The 23616-nt window shown below is 48.4% G+C and overlaps 2 protein-coding genes across 9 annotated transcripts; one reads left to right on the top strand and one right to left on the bottom strand.

Moving 5' to 3' along the window:
• Window positions 1-465: 465 nt before the first annotated feature.
• Window positions 466-18158, top strand: LOC120669939 (4-hydroxy-tetrahydrodipicolinate synthase 1, chloroplastic-like). 8 transcript variants are annotated; one of them, XR_005672897.1, is made up of 6 exons: window positions 466-859; window positions 977-1054; window positions 2200-3128; window positions 4237-4326; window positions 16778-16893; window positions 17887-18158. XR_005672897.1 is itself a non-coding variant. In XM_039949857.1 (4 exons), exons 1-3 carry the CDS (start codon window positions 759-761, stop codon window positions 3122-3124), a joined length of 1104 nt encoding a protein of 367 aa, XP_039805791.1. In that variant the 5' UTR covers window positions 466-758; the 3' UTR covers window positions 3125-3128; window positions 17887-18158. The 8 variants fall into 8 exon arrangements, 2 of the variants coding, with proteins under 2 accessions (XP_039805791.1, XP_039805792.1); XR_005672896.1 differs by lacking the exon at window positions 4237-4326; XR_005672898.1 differs by lacking the exon at window positions 16778-16893.
• A 2455-nt stretch (window positions 18159-20613) lies between these two features.
• On the bottom strand, window positions 20614-23616 carry LOC120669938 (phosphatidylinositol 4-kinase gamma 4-like). Its single transcript, XM_039949856.1, has 5 exons — window positions 23394-23616; window positions 23142-23260; window positions 22923-23047; window positions 21271-22832; window positions 20614-21179 (listed from the first exon to the last, which is right to left on the bottom strand). The coding sequence occupies exons 4-5, from the start codon at window positions 22603-22605 to the stop codon at window positions 20802-20804; spliced, it is 1713 nt and encodes a 570-aa protein (XP_039805790.1). The 5' UTR covers window positions 22606-22832; window positions 22923-23047; window positions 23142-23260; window positions 23394-23616; the 3' UTR covers window positions 20614-20801.

Genomic DNA, 23616 nt, shown 5'->3' with positions numbered 1-23616 from the left:
GCGTAATCATGTGTGTATATACGAGCATTTTGTGTTAATGGTGAATTCATGAAAAATGCTGTTGTCAGAGTTGATGGATCGTTTGACAAAGGCTGCTGGTTGAAGACGTTAATGTGACATTCACCAAAACTATATTAAATCTAAGATTTTTTAGTGTTCTTGCCCCTACTTTGGAGTGCAATTGTGGTTTTACTCTTATTTTTTAAATATTATAATTTTACCCTTTGTTTTTCATAAATTATTGCAATTTTAACCCTTATTCGTTGCGTATTTGCTCCTATTTTGATAGTTGACTAGAGATAAAATCTCATGCACTTATGAATAGTTAAGGGCAAAATCACAAAATTAAAAAAATAAGAGTAAAATCACAATTATAATTCAAAGTAGGGGTAAAAGTACAAATAACTCTAACTTTAATTAACTAAGACATTACTATCAAAACTTTGCAGCACAGGAGTGCTGGACAATAGGAGCAGAGGCAGACAGATTAACAAAGTGCTGTTGTGCTCGTGTCAAGCGACAAGTGGGTTCGTGCGAAGAGTCCACCAGCGAAGAATCCTGATCCGCATCGTCCTCTCCGCCTCCGGTGCCAGCACGCCTTGGCATTCCAATCTCTCCCGCACCTTGTCCCCTGCCGGCCGACGACGTTTACCATCGGGATTTGCTTCCCGGCCCCATCGTTACCGCGTCCCCAGTCCCCTCCACCTGCCAGCCGCTATCTCCTCTTGCGCGGGGCGGCCTCGGAGGAGGATGAGCAAATGGCTCACCAGATGCTCCTCGGTACCCTGCGCACCAACGTGCTCATCAATCCCACCTGCGTCACCGGCGGCCGCGCAGCGTTACCAAGGTCGTCCGCAAGGTCAGCAAGTGCCTTCACCTGCACACCGCAGAAAACATTTATCTGCTCGATCACAAAGCAATCCTTCCCTTATTCGTGGAAATGAAAGGAACTCTTTTGGTCTTGGATGTTGCGCAGAATATGCAGACGGAAATTTGCAGTCGCAGCCATCTCAGGCGATTATCTCCCGATGCGAAGTACTGAAGCGAAAAATCGGTAACTTGCTGAAGATAATTGGTTCCTTAATTAATTTATTATTATTTGATCATAGACTTGCTGGTCTATGGTCATAGTGCCTGTGAATCAGGCATAAAAGATCTAACAAATGTTTGCTCTAGTTGCCCTCAATAGGGCACCAGTTGAACATTTTTTTCGACAAGGGAAAATTTATTAATCTTACATAGTTCTACATCAAGGTGAACTTTATTAATCTTACATAGTTACATCAAGGAGATACAAAAGTACTAAGACTATTCCCAGCCTCTGCATAGCTAGGATGCACCAGTTGAACATAAAAGCCAGTTCTCTTTACACAATCAAATACCTTTCATATGGGACCTTTAATTGTCAGCAACACTTGCTTTGTTTGTTATAATTATGTTAGGTGATCTTTCTAGATAAACAAGGCCTGAAGTTGTTTCATGGACCATTTTGAGTTACAAGCTACCATGCCTGTAAGAATGACTTCTTGGGAAAGAATTTTGCCAGTACCCAAAATGTTCATCCTAGTTTCCTTCATACTAATTGTTCAACTGCAAATTCTTGTGAGGTCAGGTAGCAGCGGACAACCAGAGAGTACCCTGGCAGCTAGTGCTATAACAGCTTTTGATTCTGTGTTTCTTTATCGATTAAAAAGAACCACAGCTTGCGTATTCTCGAAAAAAAATGTTTGTGGGGGATACAACCTGCCAACTCTCTAAAGCCACTGATGAGCAGTGAAATTTTTGAGTTATTTTCTTGTATTGGAGATGAAGCAGGAAAATGACAACATGAAAAATGAGAACTATCCTTAACTTCAGATTGTTTCAAATGCTAATGTTGATCAATTCAATTTCATGTGTAACCCATCTGCTTAATTCTTTATTCTCAAGGAAAATATATGCAGTTCTCATAGCTCTGTCCTTTGTAGCCTCTGCTCCCTGGCATAATATGTGTCTAAAACAAATTTGCATGCTCGGTTTAATGGTACCCTGTAATTGCAACTTGAGTTAGTTCTGCTTAATGAAGTAATATTGTACAGTTCTTCTAAGTTAACTAGAATGGCATCTTACATTTGGTGGCTTTGTGGCATAATAGTCATATAAATCCGTGATGCATGATGTCTGCTGCTGATATATGGCCTTCCTCTGCCCGATGCATAGGACATCAAAAAGTGACATCAGAAGCCTCAGACTAATGACAGCAGTCAAAACACCTTATTTACCAGATGGGAGATTTGATCTCGAAGCGTATGATTATTTGATCAATATGCAGATAGAGGGTGGTGCTGAAGGTGTAATAGTTGGAGGAACAACAGGAGAGGGTCACCTTATGAGCTGGGATGAGCACATCATGCTCATTGGGCATACTGTCAATTGCTTCGGCACTAGAATTAAAGTGATAGGGAACACAGGAAGTAACTCAACTGGAGAGGCCGTTCATGCGACCGAGCAGGGATTTGCCGTCGGCATGCATGCAGCTCTTCACATCAATCCTTACTATGGGAAGACTTCAACTGAAGGAATGATCGCTCATTTCAAGGCTGTCCTCCCAATGGGTCCAACCATCATTTACAATGCTCCATCAAGGACTGGACAGGATATCCCCCCTCCAGTCATTGAGGCACTTTCAAGTCATCCAAACATTGCAGGTGTGAAAGAATGTGTCGGACATGAGAGGGTCAAGTGCTACACAGACAAAGGTATTTCAGTATGGAGTGGCAATGATGATGAATGCCATGATTCAAGGTGGAAATATGGTGCCATTGGAGTTATCTCTGTGACTAGCAACCTTGTTCCTGGTCTCATGCACAGTCTCATGCATGAAGGGGAGAACGTGACCCTAAATGAGAAACTGTTGCCTCTGATAAAATGGTTATTTTGCGAACCAAATCCAATTCCTCTGGACACTGCTCTGGCTCAGCTCGGGGTTGCAAGGCCTGTTTTGAGATTGCCATACAAGGCTCTTCCTATTGAGAAGAGGGTTGAGTTTGTCCGGATTGTTGATGCTATTGGACGGGAACACTTTATTGGAAATAGAGAGGCAAGGGTTCTTGATGACGAAGATTTCATCTCGATCTGTCGGTAAACATGTGAGTTGTCTTGGTCCCATGTATATTGATGAGTAAAAGTAGTGTCTTAGTATGATTGTTTGCCCCTACCCTTGTGGTTATTTCAGCACTTTCTGTTCATACTTGGTTGATTTATTTGTAAATAGAATGGTTTTGAAGATAGGCAGGATTAACTGGTATCACTGTGAATAGTATTTTTTTTTTGCTATCGTGTATTGACATGACGCTAGTCTACAACTAGGGAGCAAAACTGTATGTTGTGATTCTTATATCAGAAGTGCTTAAGTTCACTAAACAAATAAATGAAAACTGGCAGATTGGGCTCTCATACAGCTAAAATGTAAAAATACAGTAAAAACTTCCATGTTTCTCATCATATGATCTCTTCCTGTAAACATGCTCCAGGATTTCTGAATGAATGTTGCACCACGGGGATGCAAGGGGTTACCCAGTGCATATTTCTGCCTCACCCCCATAGTTCATTTTCACTTTTCTTGCTTTGAAATCCGGATAAGTTCATTCTGTTGAGTTTTGGGTAGACCCAATGACCCGCAGAGAAGAAAACTTTCATCCCAGCTGTGGTTCCTATGATCGTGGATGCGCCAGCTGACTGACTATAGCCCTGCTTGTTCACTGATTCGATTGCAGAGTAGTTCTTGTTTCGACTTATGTTGGAAAGAAACACTGATGTTTGTGCTAAATCTGAAGATGTAGGCATGTAGCTATGTTGTGGCTAGCCCATTTTTTCTCGAACACAAAATGGTAGGAGAACTGCACGCCATTATATTTATAGATAGAAAAACAGCCTGATTACAAGCCGATGCCACACTGGGGTTAGTTTTTTTTTTCCGAATGCAATTTTGTCTTTCAATTGAATTAGCTGGATATTCAGGTAGTAAATCAATTGATTGTGGTTTGCTAGATTGCAAATAGATATCATGGTCCTCACAGTTCCCAAACCAAACAAAGATGGGATTCTTATCATCTTTCCTTTATTAATTGCCCAGTAAATTCCTAAATTACTTGTTGGTCCATTTAAAGAATTTTCAATCAAAAAATGTCAAAAGGGTAATGAGAATAGTGATGTCAGTATTAAACAAGCAACAAACAAATTCATCATACTTTTCAGGGGCATTAAGGTCTTTCACCTCTCAAGATAGACCATCGGTCTTATGAAAACTTGAAAAGCAGGACTGATAAACAGCTATCCTTCAGTCAGGTGCATACTTATCTTTACCTTATGGTATGATATACTTTTCACTTGAACAAATTCGATACCTAAAATAGAGATGTGAGAAAATATAGTACTTAGTGTTGGGGAGCCACCTTCGGGCAGCGGTGCGAAGGCAAGAGGACCCGAAGACAGGACAAGATGACCGAGCGCGCCCTGATAAGCGAAGGCCTCGAAGCGAAGACCCTTTGACGAAGACCCAAGAGCGAGGGCTTCGGATCTAGGGGCAACAGATGGTTCCTGTCCAGCGCGGTGGCGAAGGGGAGACGGCGAAGGCTGAAGTGCGAAGGTTGACCAAGTGAGGATGCAGTGAAGAAGTTGAGTGATGAAGACCGAACTCGAAGCCCTGGTCGAAGATACTCATGGCGAAGTGTCCCGAAGATGAGCTGAGGCCTACTTGTCAGTCTAGCTGTAATTCCACTACATTGTGTCGATCGCTGTAACATTACGAGATTACCCTGGGAATATTCCCAGATGCTGGCAGTTAGGGGTTAGTTAAGGGATTTTGGCCAGGGAGTAGGTGAACCGTTGGGCTATAAATACCCCCCTGTAACTATGCAATGATGATTGAATACAGAGCAATTATGCCTTTGCTTTGATTTTCGTGCTGTCTCTCTGGTTGTGATTGTTTTCTCGGGGCTTCGTCCCCGACGAACCGTGCTGTTGTGACACTCCTTTGCTCTGAAGGGTGTCATACACCAACAGTTTTGGCGCCCACCCGCGGTTCGTCCTAACACGACCACATGGCAGCGAAGAAGAAACCAAACCCTGGCGCTTCGGAGACCAACGCTTCGGCCGAAGCCCCACCTTCGAACGACAACACCCTCGCCCCAAACGACAACGAAGACCATGGCGAAGACTTCGAAGTCAAAGACCTCGCCGACGGGGACTTCGAGGTCGATCTCCACGACCTTGGCATCTCCGCTGAAGACATTCAAGTCATGAAGAAGATTTACGCACGCCTCTCCGAGCGTCTCCGTCAAGCGCAGCAAGCTCAGGCCGGCACGTCAAATACGCCGGTGGCAACAAGAGCGAAGGGAAAAGGGCATGAGCTCACCACTGAAGAGCTAGAGGAGCAACTCAACAAGTTAAAAGAAGAAGAGCTTCGCTGCAAGGCAATGCGGCAGTCCATTCGAGATCGTCTGGTAATGATGAAACCCCTTCGCCAAGACCCTAAACCCGTGCAACAGGCGCCTCAGCCCCAAAGACTTCGCCAACAACCCATTCTCATTGAAGAACAGTACTCGGACGAAGAGGAAGGCGAGTACGTGATGCCACATCAGCTTCGACCGCAACAAGGCCTCGCCACGCCTCTCTCCGCAAAGTTCGAAGAGCTCCCGTGGCCTCCACGCTTCAACCCCACTATTCTCCCGCAATTCGACGGAGACTCCGACCCAAAAAGATTTCCTCCTCAAGTACGAAGCGGCCATCGAAGCATCCGGAGGCGGCCCGGCATGCAAAGTCAAAGCATTCGTCCTCTCGCTCAAGGGCCTCGCTCAGCATTGGTGCTCCAACCTCCCAGGCGGCCACATCCACACATGGGACCAGCTCCGAAGAGAGCTCACCGCCACTTTTAGAGCGCCGAAGCCTGAAGAAGTCAATTCATGTGACTTCCACAACCTAAAGCAAGAAGGATCCACACTGCAAGAGTACTTGCATCGTCTCGTCAGGCTTCGCGCAAGGGCTCTAGATGTAGCGGAGAAGACCATCATCGATGCCGCGATCGCAGGCTTAAGTCTTGGCCCGTGCGGAGAGTACCTCGAGCGCCGTAGGCCAAAGACCCTGAATAGGCTCTTCGAGATTATGCAAGAATATTGCATCTCAGACAAAGAAAAGCGCCGGAGAATCGAAGAGATGAATGAGAAGAGATCGCGCAATCGCGATCGACCGAAGCCACATCAGGTTTAACAAGCGAAGACCCCGAAGGCCGTGAACACAGTCTCCGGCGACGAAGCCCGCGACTCCCAGCCTCAGAACAACAGAGGAGGGAGGAGCGACCGAAGCAACTCCAACCGGGGTCGGAGGGAAAACTCCGGCCGAAGGCAGAAAGAATCCTACTGCTGCATTCATGGCAGAGACAAAGGTCATTGGACGAGTGAGTGCCCCCTCGTCAAAGAGAAGAAAGAAGAATTGGACCGAGCCGCAAACACCGAACAACCGCCGAAGCCCGTCAATTACACTCACAACAGCCAGCCGCGAGGCCCACCACCACAAATACATTGGCAGCCTCCACAACAACCTCATTGGACTTCGGCATATCCCACTCTATCACCATCCTTCCCAACCTTCCACTACAACCCCACATACACCCCACCAGCCCTTCCAGCACCTTCGGCGCCCCAACTCCCGCAAATCCAAACCCCTTCAGCGCCACATCAAGAGTGGCACCCACAACCCTAGCCACAAGCTTCCACCTACCTCCCCCCACCGCCAAAGCTAGAACTTGGTACGATCCCAGAGAGAGCCAATGATCTGGTCGGAGGCAAGGTGAACGTCATCAATGCCATCTCCGGCGGATTGAATGAGCCAGTACACGAGATGAAGCGTCAGAGGAAAGAATACCTCCGCACTGTCTCGCATGTCTGCGAAGGCAAGCATTTCCGCACTCCCTGGTCTCACGTCCCAATCACCTTCTCCGAAGCCGACTTCAGGCTTCAACACTACCCACACAACGACCCCCTTGTTATTCGTGCAAACATTGGTAGAAATTCTGTACACTTCGCGGGAAACGACGTAAGTCGGATCCTTGTTGACAACGGCAGCTCCGCAGATGTTCTCACTTGACAATGCTTTGTGAAGATGGGGTTCACAGAGAAGAACCTGCACAAGTCTCAGTACCCGCTTATTGGCTTCAGGGGCAAAAGAATCGAAGCCCTCGGCAAAATAGAGTTGAATGTGACCTTTGGAGAAGGCAATACCCAGAGAACAGAGCTCATCACTTTCGATGTGGTAGACATTGCCTACCCATACAATGCCATCTTCGGCCGCAACAGCATCATCAAGTTCGCAGCAGTTATCAACCAAGCTTACTTATGCATGAAAATCCCGACAGCCGGAGGAGTCATCACGATCCTCGGCAATCAGGAAGAAGCAAGAAGATGCGAAGACAATGCAGCGTGCGCCATGAAAAATGTGCACGCAATCGAAGCTGCTAACAATAATGAGGAAGAGGAGGAAGCGAAGCCACCCAGTTTTGAGCAACACAACAAAGAAGGGGTTATGCCAGCTGAGCACACCAAAAAAGTTCTGCTCTGCGAAGATGTTCCGGATCGCACAGTAATGATAGGCAGAGGCCTAGAGGAAGCTGAAGAGTCTAGGTTGATCTAGTTCTTGAGAAATAACCAGAATGTCTTCGCATGGTCATCTTCGGACCTGCGAGGAGTCAGTCGAGAAGTCATAGAGCATGAGCTGAGGGTGGACCCGAAGGTTAAGCTCCGGAAACAGCGTCTTCGCACGATGTCCGAAGACCAAAAAAAGCCGCTCAAAGCGAAGTCCAGAAGCTGCTTGATGCGGGCGTAATCCGCGAAGTGCAATACCCAGAATGGCTGGCGAATGTTGTCATGGTCCCGAAGAAGAATGGAAGTTGGAGAATGTGCATCGACTTCACCGCCTTAAACAAGTTATGTCCGAAGGATGAGTTCCCCTTGCCTCGCATTGACACCTTGGTAGATGCAGCAGCAGCAGGGTCAGAAATGTTAAGCATGTTAGATTGTTTTTCCAGCTACCATCAAATCTTCATGAAGAAGTCAGATGAGGAGAAGACCAGTTTTACTACTCCCTTCGGCACCTACTGCTATGTAAGAATACCTGAGGGGCTTCGCAACGCAGGTTGCACGTTCAACAGAACCATCGCAGCGGTGCTTGACATCCAGCTGGATAGGAACATCTCCGCATACGTCGACGATGTCGTCGTGCGAAGCAAAAAACGTGAAGATCACATTTTAGATCTTCGAGAGACCTTCGCCAACCTTCGTAAGCACGGGCTCAAACTGAACCCAAAAAAGTGTGTCTTCGGCGTAAGAAGGGGAAAACTTTTAGGGTGCATGATCACTGAGAGAGGCATCGAGGCAAACCCAGTAAAGATCGAAGCCATCAGAAGAATGAAACCACCCACAACGAAGAAGGAGGTCCAGAAGTTGACAGGCCGTCTGCTTCCCTGAATAGGTTCATTTCGCGGTCCGCAGAAAAGTCACTCCCTTTCTTCAAAGTTCTTAAAGGCTCAGAAAATTTTCACTGGGGTCCTGAGCAAGACAAAGCCTTCGAAGATATAAAGCAGTACCTGAAAAACCTCGCCGTAATGACAAGCCCTTCGCCTGGGGTAGAGCTCCTGTTATACATTGCAACTTCAAGCTCCGCAGTGAGCGCAACGCTGGTCGAAGAGAGAATGGTCGAAGACACTTTGAAGCAGTTACCAATCTACTTCGTATCCGAAGCCCTCAGCGGATCGAAGTTGTTGTACTCCGAAATGGAAAAGATGGCCTATGCAGTGGTAATGGCAGCCAGGAAGCTTCGCCATTATTTTAAGAGTTTCAAGATCAAGGTCCCGACATCTTTTCCCCTTCGGGACATGTTTGAAAACAGGGAAGCCTCAGGAAGAATTGAAAAATGGGCAACACAGTTGGCATCGCACACCATTGATATTGTCCCGCGAAGCGCAATCAAGTCCCAGGTCCTAGTAGACTTCGTCGCTGACTGGACACCATCAGCACTTTCGCAGAGCCCTCCGGTCATTGAAGCAATCTGGAATCTAGAATGTGATGGAGCCTACTGCAAGAACGGCTCAGGCACTTCGGCAATCCTCACAGCACCTTCGGGAACTCAACTCAAGTATGCAGCAAGGCTGGATTTTCCAGGATGCACAAACAATGTCACTGAATATGAAGGCTTGCTTCTAGGCCTTCGCAAGGCACAAGCACTTGGAGCGAGGAGGCTGTCTATCAAGTCCGACTCCGAGATCATCACCAACCACATTGGCAAAACATACAGAGCACTCAAACCAGAACTAGCAAAGTATTTGGCAGCAGTTCGCAGTATGGAAAAATATTTTCTGGGTTTCAGTGTGCGAAGCTTCCCTAGACTATAGAACAAACAGGCAGATGTCTTGGCAAAGGCTGCAGCAGAAAACGATCCATTGCCTTCGGATGTGTTTTTTGAAACACTCAGGAGTGACTCAATAAATTGTGCCGAAGAGCCAGCAAAATTTATCAATGCAATCTCGAGCGAAGACTTGAGGTCAATGATAATTGCTTACCTTCGGGGACACTTTGTCCCGAAGGACGAGAAAGAGGAAAAAAGACTTGCCCTTCGAGCGCGAAGCTACTCAATCGTCAACGACACGTTGTATCGAGGGGGTGTTTGTGCACCTTTGCTAAAGTGCATCTCGCAAGCTGAAGGCAGGCAGTTGTTGCAAGAAATACACACAGGCATGTGCTCTTCGCACATCGGAACAAGGGCTCTGGTGGGAAAAGCCTTTCGTGAAGGGTTTTATTGGCCTTCGCCCGTGGCGGACGCCCATGAAATCGTACGCACGTGCCCAAATTGTTAGAAGCACGCCCATTACAGCAAGTTCCCGCCAGAAGAAGTCCACCTCATACCTCCGGTCTGGCCCCTCGCACGATGGGGCATCGACATTGTGGGTCCCCTCCCAACAGCTCCAGGCAACTTCAAGTATGCAGCAGTCGCAGTAGAGTACTTTTCAAAGTGGATCGAAGCCAAGGCGCTTCGTGATATCACGGCCGCTACCTTGCAGAAATTTTTCTGGCAGAATATTATATGCCGCTTCAGCGTACCCAAAGAAGTCACAGTAGACAATGGCAAGCAGTTTGACTGTACTACATTCAGAGAGTTCTGTCAACAATTGGGAACCAAGTTGTGCTTCGCCTCAGTGTACCATCTGCAGTCAAATGGGGCAGTCGAAAGAGCAAACGGTATCATCTTCTCCGGAATCAAGAAAAACATCACAGAACAGCCGAAGGGCAAGTGGGTTGATGAGCTAACAAAATGCACTCCCTTCAAACTCCTCTATGGCGAAGAGGCATTGACACAAGAAAAATTTCGCCATGGATCCTACAGAATCGAAGCACCTGACGAAGATATCAAGCCAACGATCGACACGATCGAAGCCATCAAAACACAAGCGGCAATCAACCTCGGCAGGTACCAGGAGGAAACCCGAAGGTGGCGCAACAAGAAGGTGAGGCCTCGGGAAATCAAAGAGGGCGACTTCGTTCTTCATCGCATCTCAAAGAGCAAGCAACAAGGAAAAATGCACAGCAAATGGGAAGGACCTTTCCTGGTCGCTTCGATGGCAAGACCCGAAGCCTGCAGGCTTCGTACACTTAAGGAGTCGAAGAGCCATACTCCTGGAACAAAGACATGCTTCAGCGCTACTATGTCTAGTTTCCCGCGAATTTCTTGTAATAAATTGTAATCTTATTCAGCATTAGCTTGAACAATGTATCCAAGGGCCCGTACTCTTTTCCTCACAGGGGAAGCCTTCGCGCAATCGCTGTGATTGTCGAAGGTGTGAGGTTTTTAACGAGACGGAAACCCGATGTAACCCCTTGTGAAATATAAGCAAGATCCCCAGGAAGAACTAGCATATGAGTAGGCACCGAAGCATCTATCCCCCTTCGTCGCAGCGAAGGGGGGAGTCATCGGTGCATTATGCGTGACTAACACTTTGAGAAATGAGCTCAGGGCTCGCGAAGCGGAACGGCCCGCTGCACCCTAGAGTCTTAGTTCTTATTTTTTTCTCAGTCGAAAAAGACCTTCCGCACAGGGCGCCGAAGGCACAAAAAGTCCTATCGCGCAAAAGCCGAAGGACCAGGGCTTGCCTAAGCGTGCTAAAGAGCCGAAGGCCCCCACTATAAATATAAGTCCCTCCGCGCCAAATCGGCGAGGGTATGGAAAGTCCTATCGTGCGAAAACCGAAGGCTAGAGCCACCTAAGCGAGCAAAAGTGCCGAAAGTCCCCCTACCAAAAGCCCTTCGGAACATAGTTCTGAAGGCACTTGCAATCTGCTCAACGAATGTGGTGTGCCCCAACCCTCCAAGAACGCAAAAGGTGGGGGTGGCGCTTCGCAACTAATAAATGGCTTCGCCAAATATAGAAGGAGCATCGCATTCGATAAGAATAATTTTTATTATGAATGTCGCCCTCCAAGAACGCAAAAGGGGGGGTGGCGCTTCGAAGACAATACAAAGCGTCCTCGAAGGGACGAATTCTCACTTTAATAATAGCGGCGTTTCTAACATAGTAAAAATTGCAAACAAAATGGAAAGGCGGGGCTTCGCGTAGTCGAAGACCCATATACGCGAAACGAAAAGTATCACCCTCCAAGCACAACAAAGCGAAGGGTGGCGCTTCGCTAACAAAATCAACACTGTCCTCGAAGGGACTCACTTTTCGATTAAACAATAAAATCCGACATTTACACAATTACTTTTACAAAGAGGGCTTCGCCCATCAAATTGATTACACAGTTACACTCGATATTTCCTCTTCGAATACAATGCGGTCCACATCTTCGATGACCATGCGGACCGCGCGGTCAATTATCTCTTCGGCCGTCTTCCGCAAATATGCTTCAAATTCCGGGCCTGAAAACGAACGAAGCCCGTCGTGAGTCTCATTCGGACACAATGTCCCCTTGCCGACGATATGCAAAATATCCGGTGTCGGAGACTTCGTCGACGGGTTCTGGTTTGGGTTCAAGCAGCCCTCTCGCATGCGTGTAAGGGCGTTCCGTGTCTAAAATACGCTTCGTCTCGCGACGAAGCGATCTATCAGCAAGAATCTTCGCTTGTTTCTCCGGGTCACGCGAAAACTCAGCCCAAAAGTATTTGGAGTTCGCATTATCTCTATCATATTTCCGTTCCAAACGCTCCCACCATTCCGCAAACGAACCCAGGGATGATCATAATTATACTTCGCCTAGCCCCCCCTCGGAACATGAAAAGAACCACATCGCATCCATAAAGGCAGGATACCTTCGGTTATCCGCGCAGGGTCCTGCGCAGACACCGAAGGCGTTAGTTTCTTACAAAACATTGTTTCCTTCAAAATAGTTACATCCAGAATTCATTGCCCCGTGGCATTTACATCATTTGCCGAAGGAGCGCCAAGGCCACTTTCGCCCTCAGCAGTCGTTGCTGCTCCGTCTGCCGAAGTACTCTGAAGATTCCCAGCATTGGCAGGGCTGAGGAAGGCGCCTGCGAAGGCTTCGGCGTTGTCCTGAAGCTGCAAAGGAAACCGAAGTTAATATCGAAACAAAACATAATGGCACTGCCCTAAAACCACAAACATACCTGTTTCTAGAGTCTCTCCGCCTCGGCTCGGACGAGGTCCCTCCCGCATGTCTTGAAGAAACTTGCCGTGAAATTCTTGGCAATGTTCTTTGGAGGGGGGGGCGCAGAGCTTCGGGGCGGACCTCATCAGGCGAAGGCCAATCAAAAGTGGAATCACGCATTGATCGCAATTGAGCCTTCGACACAGAAGCTTCGGCACCACCGCCATCAGGAAGAAACTTGCAGATGGCAGCGCTAAGGGATCGCACTGCCACCGCAGCACTTAAGTCGCCCATCGCACGGTTAACGGAGATGGCCATGGAGACAAGCGCGAAGCCATCGAAACAATTCGGATATAGAAATAGTATTGACCGTCGGAGAGGTCGGGAGCGGATAGGCCCATAATCTTCAGGAAGGCAGCAATCTCCAGCTGAAGAGGTTCGGCACCAGCACGAACAACTTCGCGGTAAGCATTGATTGCCTGAGTAGCAGCCTGCTCCCGGCACTCTGCGTCCTTCAATTCTCGCTCATTCGCCTCCAACGACCAGCGAAGTTCTGCCATCTCAACCTTGGCGGCCTCGGTCTCACGGCGGGCGGCTTGCAACTCCGTTTCTGCGCTGGCGCGCGAAGTGGACAGCTCAGCTTCAAGCGTGGCTTTCTCTTCCTCCAGGCCAGAAACCTTCTGCTCCAAACTTGCGATGCGCAAAGGCTGCTCACGCTCTGCATTCAACAGGCGGCTGGCACACCTCGCTGCAACATAGGATTTCAGCGCAAGGTCTTCGGCGCAGCGCAGAGCGTTTCCGGCCCCAGTCAGCATGAGCCTTCGCTCCATGAGCGGAAAGCAGAATGAGTCCCCCGCTTCGGTCAAATAGTCCCGCTCATGTTGCCCACTCTCGAAGCGAAGTTTCCCAACAACCTGGCCACCAATGATCCTCGCATTCTTCATCCCAAGAGCCTCCGCAATCTCAGGTTTAGACTGACTCATCAAATAGCCGCTGCTTTCCGAGGAGCTCGAGTCATCTGTGGTACCCTCGACAGCGATCTGTTTTCCCTTCGCAGCCGCACCCGAATCTACAACATTAACCTCCTCCTCCTCCTCCTCCTCCTCCTCCTACGTAGAAGACGAAGCCGTCCTCTCGGTACATTTCTCGACTTCTGCAACCGAGCCGGCAGCATTGCGGGGTTTTGGAGCAACTTCTTCATCGCTCACCGGCTCCAGCTCGCTGAATTGCAACGAGAAGGCAGGTCTTGCACGCTCCGGAGCCACATTAACCGGAGCAGCGGGGCTTCGCGCTGCTGTCGCACTGTCTCCGCTCGACTCCACCTTCTCTTCAGAATCCCCCGTGCTGCGAAGAGGGGATTGGGTGAGGATAGTGCCAATAAGACGGGAACGCTTCTTGGGAAGCGCCCCTCCACCTTCGCCCCTGCGTTTTTTCTTCTCCAAGGCCCCGGTGTTGCCGCTGCCCTTGGAGGGATTCTTCCGCTTGCCCCCGACCGCTACCAAGGGATCGCCCTTCGTTGTCTTCTTCCTTCAGCCGAGCTTCGGCAGCACGACGAGGGGCTTCAATACCAAAGAAGGCGAACACACGGTTGTTCCGAGTGCCCCCCCCCCCCAACTTGGTCTTGAGTAAAGTGCGCTCCTTCGCAGCCTCGGCCCCAATGGCTTCGTCCGCGAGCACCTCGACAGCGGCGGGGTCTACATCTGCGAAGCAGGTGTTCAGGAAAATAATAATAATAATAACGATGGAAAAGGAAGGGCTAGTGATTTACCATCCTTCGTGATCCCGAAAGAAGTGGAGAAGTTGGGCATTGGGAGGCCACCCACACGTTTCTCCCTCCCCGCCCGCGAAGATATTGATCACCCTTCGCGGACCGGGAAACACTTGCATGCAATGTACTCTTCGACAATGTCTCAGAGTACCAAACACCTTGGACACTTCGCGAAGCATTGCAACATGATTCTTCGCCTCCTCCGTCCCTTCGTCCACCTCCACAGACGGAAGCTCCCGGAGCAGACCGATCTCCTTCACCACCAGAGGGTGGCTTTGCGTCGCTTCGGTAAGGGGGACCTTGTGGTAGAACCACATTCCCGTCCAGTCCCCCCACCTGTTGCGATAAGCAACGACTGGGCTTGGAACAGTATTGTGAAAAGCGAAGGTGTACACACCGAATTGAGGCTCCGCTTCCGAAGTCACTTCGCCCTTCTTCACGAACACCGTCTTTGGCTGAAAGTGACATCTGAAGAGGCGAGCGAAGCCAGCAGCAGAAGGCTTCATCTTGCAGGTCTTCGTCAACCACATGTAAAGATTGAGCCGAACGAAGGAGGTCGGTGTCATCTGGTGGGTGTAGACGTCGAAGAGCTTGAAAATCTCTATCACCACCGGATCCAGCGGGAACCGAAGGCCGGCGACGAAAAAATCGTGGAAGACCACGACCTCGTCATGTTCGGGCTTTGCTTCGGTCACCCCGGCCGGAGGAGCCCGTGTGAAGCCAACTTCAAGAAGACCTCGCCTCTCCATGTCTTCGATCATGACTTGCGTCATGTAACTCTTCCCAAGGATGCAAGTAGGAGGAAATCGAACCCGTTCGCACGGCGCCATGTCCTGCGAAGAGTCCGTCTTCACCCAAAACGAAGATGCCGGCGGACCAAGCAACGAACGTCAGGCGAAGTAGCAAAATGAGATCTCAAGCAAAGCGAAACTGAGGGCTGGGGGGCTCTGGCACAGACAACGTGAGGTCTCGCCCTCCCCGGGGGGCTGGCTTATATAGTGCCAGGCGCCCGCCACTCAGCGCCTGGGAGCGCACGCCTGCGAGGCAAAAGGTCTTTTTAGACCTTGTCCAAATTGAAGGAAGCCGAATCGACATAGGGGTAATAGTGTCTTTTAACATAATTCTTAAACAATTTATTTTCTTAAATTTCATATTTTCACTATTTATTCTTTTCGCTGGAAAAACACGAAAAGATTAACCTCACAAGCAGCGAAGCCTGCATTTTTTCTCCAACTTTGTGACATTACAGGTGTTCAGGTCGCCCTCGCGCGCTCGCTCGCCCGAAGGGTGGCGCTTGAGGCAGCGTTTCACGCACCGAGAAATCGAGCCTCCAGATGCTCCGAGGAGCACCCGCAGCCTCGAGGGGCTACTGTTGGGGAGCCACCTTCGAGCAGCGGTGCGAAAGCAAGAGGACCCGAAGACAAGACAAGATGACCGAGCGCGCCCTGATAAGCGAAGGCCTCGAAGCGAAGACCCTTCGACGAAGACCCAAGAGTGAGGGCTTCGGATCTGGGGGCAACAAATGGTTCCTGTCCAGCGCAGTGGCGAAGGGGAGACGGCAAAGGCTGAAGTGCGAAGGTTGACCAAGTGAGGATGCGGTGAAGAAGTTGAGTGATGAAGACCGAACCCGAAGCCCTGGTCGAAGATACTCATGGCGAAGTGTCCCGAAGATGCGCTGAGGCCTACTTGTCAGTCTAGCTGTAATTCCACTACATTGTGTCGATCGCTGTAACATTACGAGATTACCCTGGGAATATTCCCAGATGCTGGCAGTTAGCGGGTAGTTAAGGGATTTTGGCCAGGGAGTAGGTGAACCGTTGGGCTATAAATACCCCCCTGTAACTGTGTGATGATGATTGAAATGATTGAATACAGAGCAATTACGCCCTTGCTTTGATTTTCGTGTTGTCTCTCTGGTTGTGATTGTTTTCTCGGGGCTTCGTCCCCGAGGAACTGTGCTGTTGTGACACTCCTTTGCTCCGAAGGGTGTCCTACACCAACACTTAGGACTATCAGATTTTTTTAAGAAAAACTATCAGACCTAATGCACTCCACCTGCAGAACAGTACAGCAACAAAGCCCATCTAAAGCACCAAACTAAAATATGTAAGAACATAAGCCCATTCCAAGTAGTATGCTAGCCCACTCGATTACTTTGCCACGCCTGGTGTTCTAATTTGTGACGAAACTAGAGTCACTCCAAAGTCAATATTTTTACTCAAAAGCTCCAAATTCATATTTTGTTTGCAAAACTCCAAATTCAACCTCGTAGGAAGAACAAACAATGTCATGAATTTGCCCGATCCCACTCCGTCCTACTGTTCCACCATGCATTGACTAACACTCTAGAATTCAGCTAACATAATCAGATTATTTCTCAGGTATTGTCAATGTATGGTTTTTGCACCATTTATGCACAAGCAATGGACTTCAAATAAATTATGCATGTTCCAAACATGACATAGGAAGTTTAGCAACATGAAGATCGAATTCACAGGTAGTGATAATGCTCCATTTACTGATTCTGCAGTGTTTAGATTGAATGAATTTTGACATTTTTACAGTGGGATGAGATGCTTGGGGTAGTTTCACCTGCAATTAATGATACTCTTATCAATTTTGATTCACTGTGCTGTTGTCATAGGCATTCAAGTAGGAATAAATTTCTCGCATGTCATTGAACATTATAATGTTGCCTTGTGCCAGCCAAAAACTTTGTTTCCCTTGTAGCAGTTTGATCCAATAGGATTTTTTAGGGCGTGATTGGTTTCAGAACGGGCGTAGCCTGACTCGCATCAATGATGCAGGCTCTGGCTGGCTAGGCTTACAGCATGCAACGGGCCTTTGTTTGGTTGGCGTATTCATTGAGCCAGGTTAGTTGGAGAGTTTGATTTGTTGTCTGCGTAGCCACTAGCCAGCACCAACTACTTTTCACATGCCTACGCACGTACTCCAAGGTCTTGCCGGCGCAGCGCTGGAGCCTGGCTCCGCGGAAACGATGATTTTTGCTGCATCTCAGGAGCCAGGCTCTGGGACTCCTTTTCCATCCGCCGAGCCATGCCCACTAGCGAACCCAGGCAACCAATCAACCGAGCATTGCATCCTGTGAGCGTGGTTCACCTAAGGCAACCAATCACCCTGTTAAAATCTGATCTGTTTATTCCTGCGATGCACAGTGAAATGGAGATAAAAAATTAGTGATCTGTTGTAATGTTCAGCTCCTGTACTGGATTTGCTTATTTTGAGTTCTTTAGGCATCAAAGTTAGCTGTACGGGAGCATCGTATTTTTTTCTAATAAAATTTTGTACTAAACGGAATTGGTACTTTCTACTAAAGCACTGTCGATGTTCTATTGAGACACTAGTTGTGTGGTTGCAGTCGGGTTAGATGTTAGTTTCAATACTAGCTAGTTTTTTATTCTTTGATGAGTGCCACGCTATTGTGTACTTACAATTTGCAGTGTTTTTGCTTTATTGTGACTTGAAACAGGGGATCTGGACAGCTAAGATGGATCCTGTGGATACGGCAAGGTCGACTAGATGGCTCCCATGTTCTACATTTATGTTTCAGTGGTCATGTACTGTAAGCACTTGGTTCAGTAGCAGTGAAGCTAATACGTAGGGCTTAATATTGTTTTTGTACCTCTTGCTGGGTAAACTTGCACCGTTTCTAAAAAGATTGTAAACCTTACCTGCAGTATAGCATGTAAAACATATGGTTATTTGTTAAGCAAAATAGTTATACGATTCTATGTTGCTGAATTTAGGTGCAGTCAAATCGTATGAAACATGTGATTTGTTGTGTGAATCCTTGAGTATTGGTGAAGAATAACTGGTTCTAGTTCCGTCACCATGAGCTTCTAGCCTTCTAGCATGGTGCACCCCGTTACCTTCAGTTTGCTACTTTAGATTGTGAAATTTACATGATTCAACTATAAGTTCAATCCCAGCAGCTTTGCTCACAACAATGTATAATATATGTTGGACTGCATTTCCAATACAGGTCCTTGTGCTCAGCAAAAGTTTGTCATTTTAACATTCAGGGTGCCAAGATTTAAATTAGTGAATCAAGGTAATCCATCGAAAGTCAGCAAGCAACCTTAAATTGTTTAGAATTATATTAAATTAAAAAATCTATTAATTACATTGATGATTTAGATCAAATCCCTATGCTAGTAGTAGTACAAGATCTTGATGCTGAAACGACAGTAATATCGGCACCAATCTTGCTTCAATCAAGTTAACACCTGTCTTGCAATGCATCTTTGAACACAATATGTCTTCCAGCAATCACCACCAAAGCAGAAAAAAAAAGTACCAATGTTCGAAAAAGCGCGATTAAGCGTGGTTAAGCGCTGAGCGGAGGGTCAGCGCGTCGCTTAGCAGCTAAGCGCTCAATTAAGCGTGGTGCGCACTTAATCGAGCGAGTAATCGCGCCCAGGCGCGAATCGCGCGAGGCGCGCGCGTAACCGTGCGGAAAAGCGCCGCCCGCGAGCAGAGAAGGGAAGAAAGAGGCCGCAGGCGCTCCAGGCGGGAAAAATTGGTGCCCAGGCGGCAAGATCCGCGGCGGCGGCAACGGCGGCTGGAGGAGGTGGAGGAGGGGCGCCAGGGGGCAGCCCGACGGCGGCGGCAGCGGCGCGGGCAGTGGCCGCGGCGGCGCTGCGGCCGCCCCAGGCGCGAGCGCGAGCGCGAGGGCGGGCGGCGCGCCGGCGGGCACAAGGGGGGAAGGAAGAGGAGGAGGGGGGCGCGGGCCAGCCATGGTGCGCGGCGGCGGGCCGTCGGCGGCGGCCTGGCGGAGGCGGCGGCTATCGGGAGAAACAGAGCAACCGTGTCCCTCCAACCCTAGGTGGGTGACTCCAAATAGATAGTGTACATGGGCCTATATGGGCCTAATATACTCTAACACTACGAGATGAGATCATGCAAAGAAAGAGACAAGAAATTACTGCTGTAAGACACCTATCCCCTTTTTTAAGCTATATAATTAGATTTTTAACAATATTAGCAAAAACGCTTAATCGCGCGTAATAACGCTTAAGCACGCTTAAGCTTTTTCACGGCTCGAGCGCACGCTCAGCGCGCAGCGCTTTTTTGAACCTTGAAAAGTACAGAAAAAACTCTTGCTAGAATGCAAGTTGCTACAGGTGGCTCCTGGAATCGCTATTCAATCGTGCGATCTTGGGCATGTATGTAGTGATTACCCCGGCCCCAGAAGGCGAGGGAACATGAATACAGGCGTCTAACATGAGGAAAAGGGTTGTCTAGTCATGCATGTAGGGTTACCACTCCACTCCAATCCAATTCTATTTCCGACAGGAAAGCTTACTCCCTACCAAAACAACTATTTGCATATGAAGTGATGAGTTTGTTAGAGCAGCCACAGCGTTGCTCAAAATCGATGCCCCAATTTTCTCTGTCCTCAGCAGGCATCGGTTTGTACACTGCCGCCACTGATGCTCGAACGAAAAAAACACAGCATCGATTTTAAAATTGTTCTGCTTATTTAAAATTGTTAGCGGGACTCAATTTACCGATGCACAACACTGCGGCAGAAACTCGAAACGCAGCATCGGTATTGACGTAACAACTATTGTCACTACGAGACAATTTTCTTGGCCTGAATTCAGAACCAATCCTATCTTCTATTAGTATTCCCAAAGTAATCCATCAATGACACATACCCATCACCTACCTGATGCATTCTTCCAAACTCTACAAAACCTTAGTACAACCAGAAGTCCAGCGATCATAAGCACATCGCAACCATAATTTTTGGTGTTTTCCATCATACAGTTACTGCAATAGCATGAAAGAATTGACATAGATGCTTAAAAAAACAACAGCAACTTATGAATATCTTATTTTGTAAGCTGTACCAACCAGTCAAAGTCGAAAGGAACTACAAGGTCACTGCTACACATGTACAGAACATCCAAAATCTGAATTTAAAACAAATAAACAATGCAAACCACGCATAACCAAATCAAATAAGCTTGCAAAACTGATGAACCCGTAATATCCTTCAGCATATATATGCTTACGAACTTGAGGAAAATTACCATGTTGATCACTGTTCACTCCAAGCAATAACATATTTCAGGTTTATGCTTAACCTATTCGAGGCTTAGGTACCCTTCGTGGGCGGCCAGCGAAAATCAGTAGATAAACATCCATGTCAAGAAAGTCTGCCAGAAATGCACGATTCACACCACGCTGATAAGGTCTGACCCAACAGGCATATATTCACAAAATGTGCATAAGCAAAGTACTTGAGCAACTACAACCAAGTGAAATCATTTGAGGATACAAACAAATGAAATCATTAGTCTCTTGACCAGTGCCTTGTCAACATACTTACAACAAACTGGATACAGCTGGAACAACTAGATCAGTTATTCTGAAACTCTAAGCAAACTCCTTGTCGAGGTGACGGTCTATGATTTCAGATATGGTCTCTAAGAACATATTTTCGCTTGACCCTGGGAGAACAGAATCCTCTGCTTCCTGGATGATGTCCTCAATCTCAGAGTCTCTATTCACAGTTTCCCTACACAGTATGCGCCCTATGTCAAATGGTGTGAGGCCACGAGCTGCACCTTTCTTGAGAAGCATGGTGCTGATGCGCAGGACACGAGCACATTTCGGAGACAGCTCCCACCCATGAAACTTGAGAAGTTTGATGTCCTTCTCAGCATCAAGTGATTTGATGTATTCAACAGTTTCACCGCTGAATGGCTCACGGGCTTGGGGCCAGTAGAGCCACTCAAATGTACAGTCTTCAAACTGCATAGCAATAGGGCAACATAAGCCAAGTTAGACTCGCAAAATAACTACAATGCACAAACCGAACAAGTAATGTAAGACAGATAGTCACCTTCTCAGGCAAGCAGTAGCCATGATCAATTGGAATCAGCTTGTAGTTGTCACCTTCTTCCTCCTTGTGCACTAGAATATTCCCAGCATGACGATCAGCATTTGCTAACCTAATATCCAAAACTGCTATTTTGTGAACCTCCTTGACAGGGAAAGCTCGAGGACCCATATCCTCAGTGCTTCCACTGTTCTCCATGAACATCTGCAGTGACCCAATCTTAAAGCTCTTCCCCCTATGTATGCTTCGGACCAATGTTGTGGGAGGAACACCAGAAAACCCAACAGTGTGGCCAGAGATATGATCACCAACTGGATGGTCGAGAATATAAGCTGCGACTTCCCTAAATGCTCCTTCCCCTACAATTGTTCCCCTTTTCATTCCTTCACCATCAGTGGACAAAGGAAGGCCCCTTGGGTTGTTTTCAGCCATAGGTTCCTCATCGATAGGCTTAAACACGGCAACATTCTTCTGACCTGTTGCATCTCGCATGAAGTAAACCCCTCCTGAACCTTCAGCTGACATCACAGGCAGGTGTCCTTTCTCCAGGCCAGCTATGGTCGAACTTATCATTCTCATCACTTCAGGTGACAACTTCGCTTTTCTATTAACAACTGATTCAACAGGAGCAGGCCTAAACCCAGCTGATTTTGCAGATTTCACAGCATGAGCTTCATTTTGCAGGTTGCCTTTCTCTTGTGGATTGACAACTGTGACCAAAGTATCTCTATCAACTTGCTGTGTTCGTACCTTTGCTGGTTTGCGGATGAACAGGTGAATCACAGCATCATCCCTCTTGCTAATATCAGCAATCAGCTGGTGGTCCTCAAGCTCCTCACCATCATACTCAAGCTTGTGATCCTCCGGGTTACCAATATCCTCATCACCCTCATCTGCCAGCTTAGTCTTGAGATATTTGACATTGCGGCTTTGGTCCACCTGAAACTGAAACTTCTTCCCAGAGGCAGTTTCAATGTTAATCACCCGGAGATCAGATAGCCGAATAACAAGGTGCAGAACATTTCCCTCAGACAGCCCATAATCCTTGACTGGGCAGTTGTTGCGTGCCAACTCATGGCCATCCAGCACAAGCCGCTGCTTCGTCACCACAAAACCCTTGAACCGCTGGATGCGCAACTTGACTGAGGCGATGGACTCAGATCCCAGCACGCTCATGGGCATGGGCGGCATGCCGGGCACAGCGAGGAAAATCAGAATGGAATCCTGCAGCTGCGACCCAGACAAGCAGTGCGGCGAGCGGCTGGTGTTGAAGCAGATGGGGAGGAAGGCAGGGTCTTCCGGGATTGGCCCGAGGGCGATGACACCTGCGGATGACATCTTCACAGGGAGGCTACTAAGGAGGCCGGAGCTTCCTCAACAGCTGCTACCACTAATATTTACGCTAGCACTACCAAGTTAGATTCCGGATACTACAAAGTGCGCCATGGAGACGGACATCCAAGGGTTCCCTTCCTTCCCAATCCAGGATGGAGGAAACCCTCAGAGAGCCGCGTAGAACAGCGACCGAGATTACAATCCCATCTCGCGTTCCAGGCAAATTAAATCTGCACGAAAATTAGCGAGCTTTCAGTAAACACAGCACAAAACAAAACAGAAGACAGGGGAAATCGGAAGAGATGGCAAGGAAAACGTACCAGGATTGGGGGAAAGTGGCGCAGAACCGTCACTTCGCCCCGCGGATGGCCGAATCCCCAATCGCGCAGCGCAGCAGGCTGCGATGGCCAAATCCCCCCAATCGCGTAGCGCAGGATGCGATGGCCTGACGATTTGGAGCGATCAGTCAAAGGCCCATTCAAATCCCCATCCAAAAACACCACACACAAATCATAGCAGAAATCAGTGGACTGGCTCACCAGAAAGTAGCAACCCTTGCCCCCCCACAGATCGGGGAGCTCACCAAATGGGACGATTCCTTCAATCCGCACCCCCGATGGGGGCTACCGCCCCACGGATTCCTTTCCTCAGCCCAAACCTGCAACGCAGCACCTCAGATCAGATCACCTCCCCATCGATCCAACCCCGAGCCCCCGCGGCCCCACAGGAATTACAGCGGAAATCGCGGGACGGGAGAGCAGGAAAGGCGAGGAGGAGGAGGAGGAGCTAACCGCGCCCGAATTGGAGAAACAAGCGATTTGTAGGCGTCCTCCCAGTCCCAGCCCCCCCAAAACGAGGCAACGCACCCCTTCCTTCTTGCTCCGCGGTTCACGCAGGGCGGCGAGGGAGGGGAGAGAGAGAGAGAGAGAGAGAGAGAGAGAGAGCCAAGGGAGGAAGGTTTGGTTGGCCTGCAGTGCGCAGCAAGGAAGAATGGCGAGACGGAGGGAGAGAGAA

Source organism: Panicum virgatum, chromosome 4N (assembly GCF_016808335.1).
Source record: "Panicum virgatum strain AP13 chromosome 4N, P.virgatum_v5, whole genome shotgun sequence".
NCBI classification, from domain to species: Eukaryota; Viridiplantae; Streptophyta; class Magnoliopsida; order Poales; family Poaceae; genus Panicum; species Panicum virgatum.
This window is presented reverse-complemented; position numbering and strand designations above follow the sequence as displayed.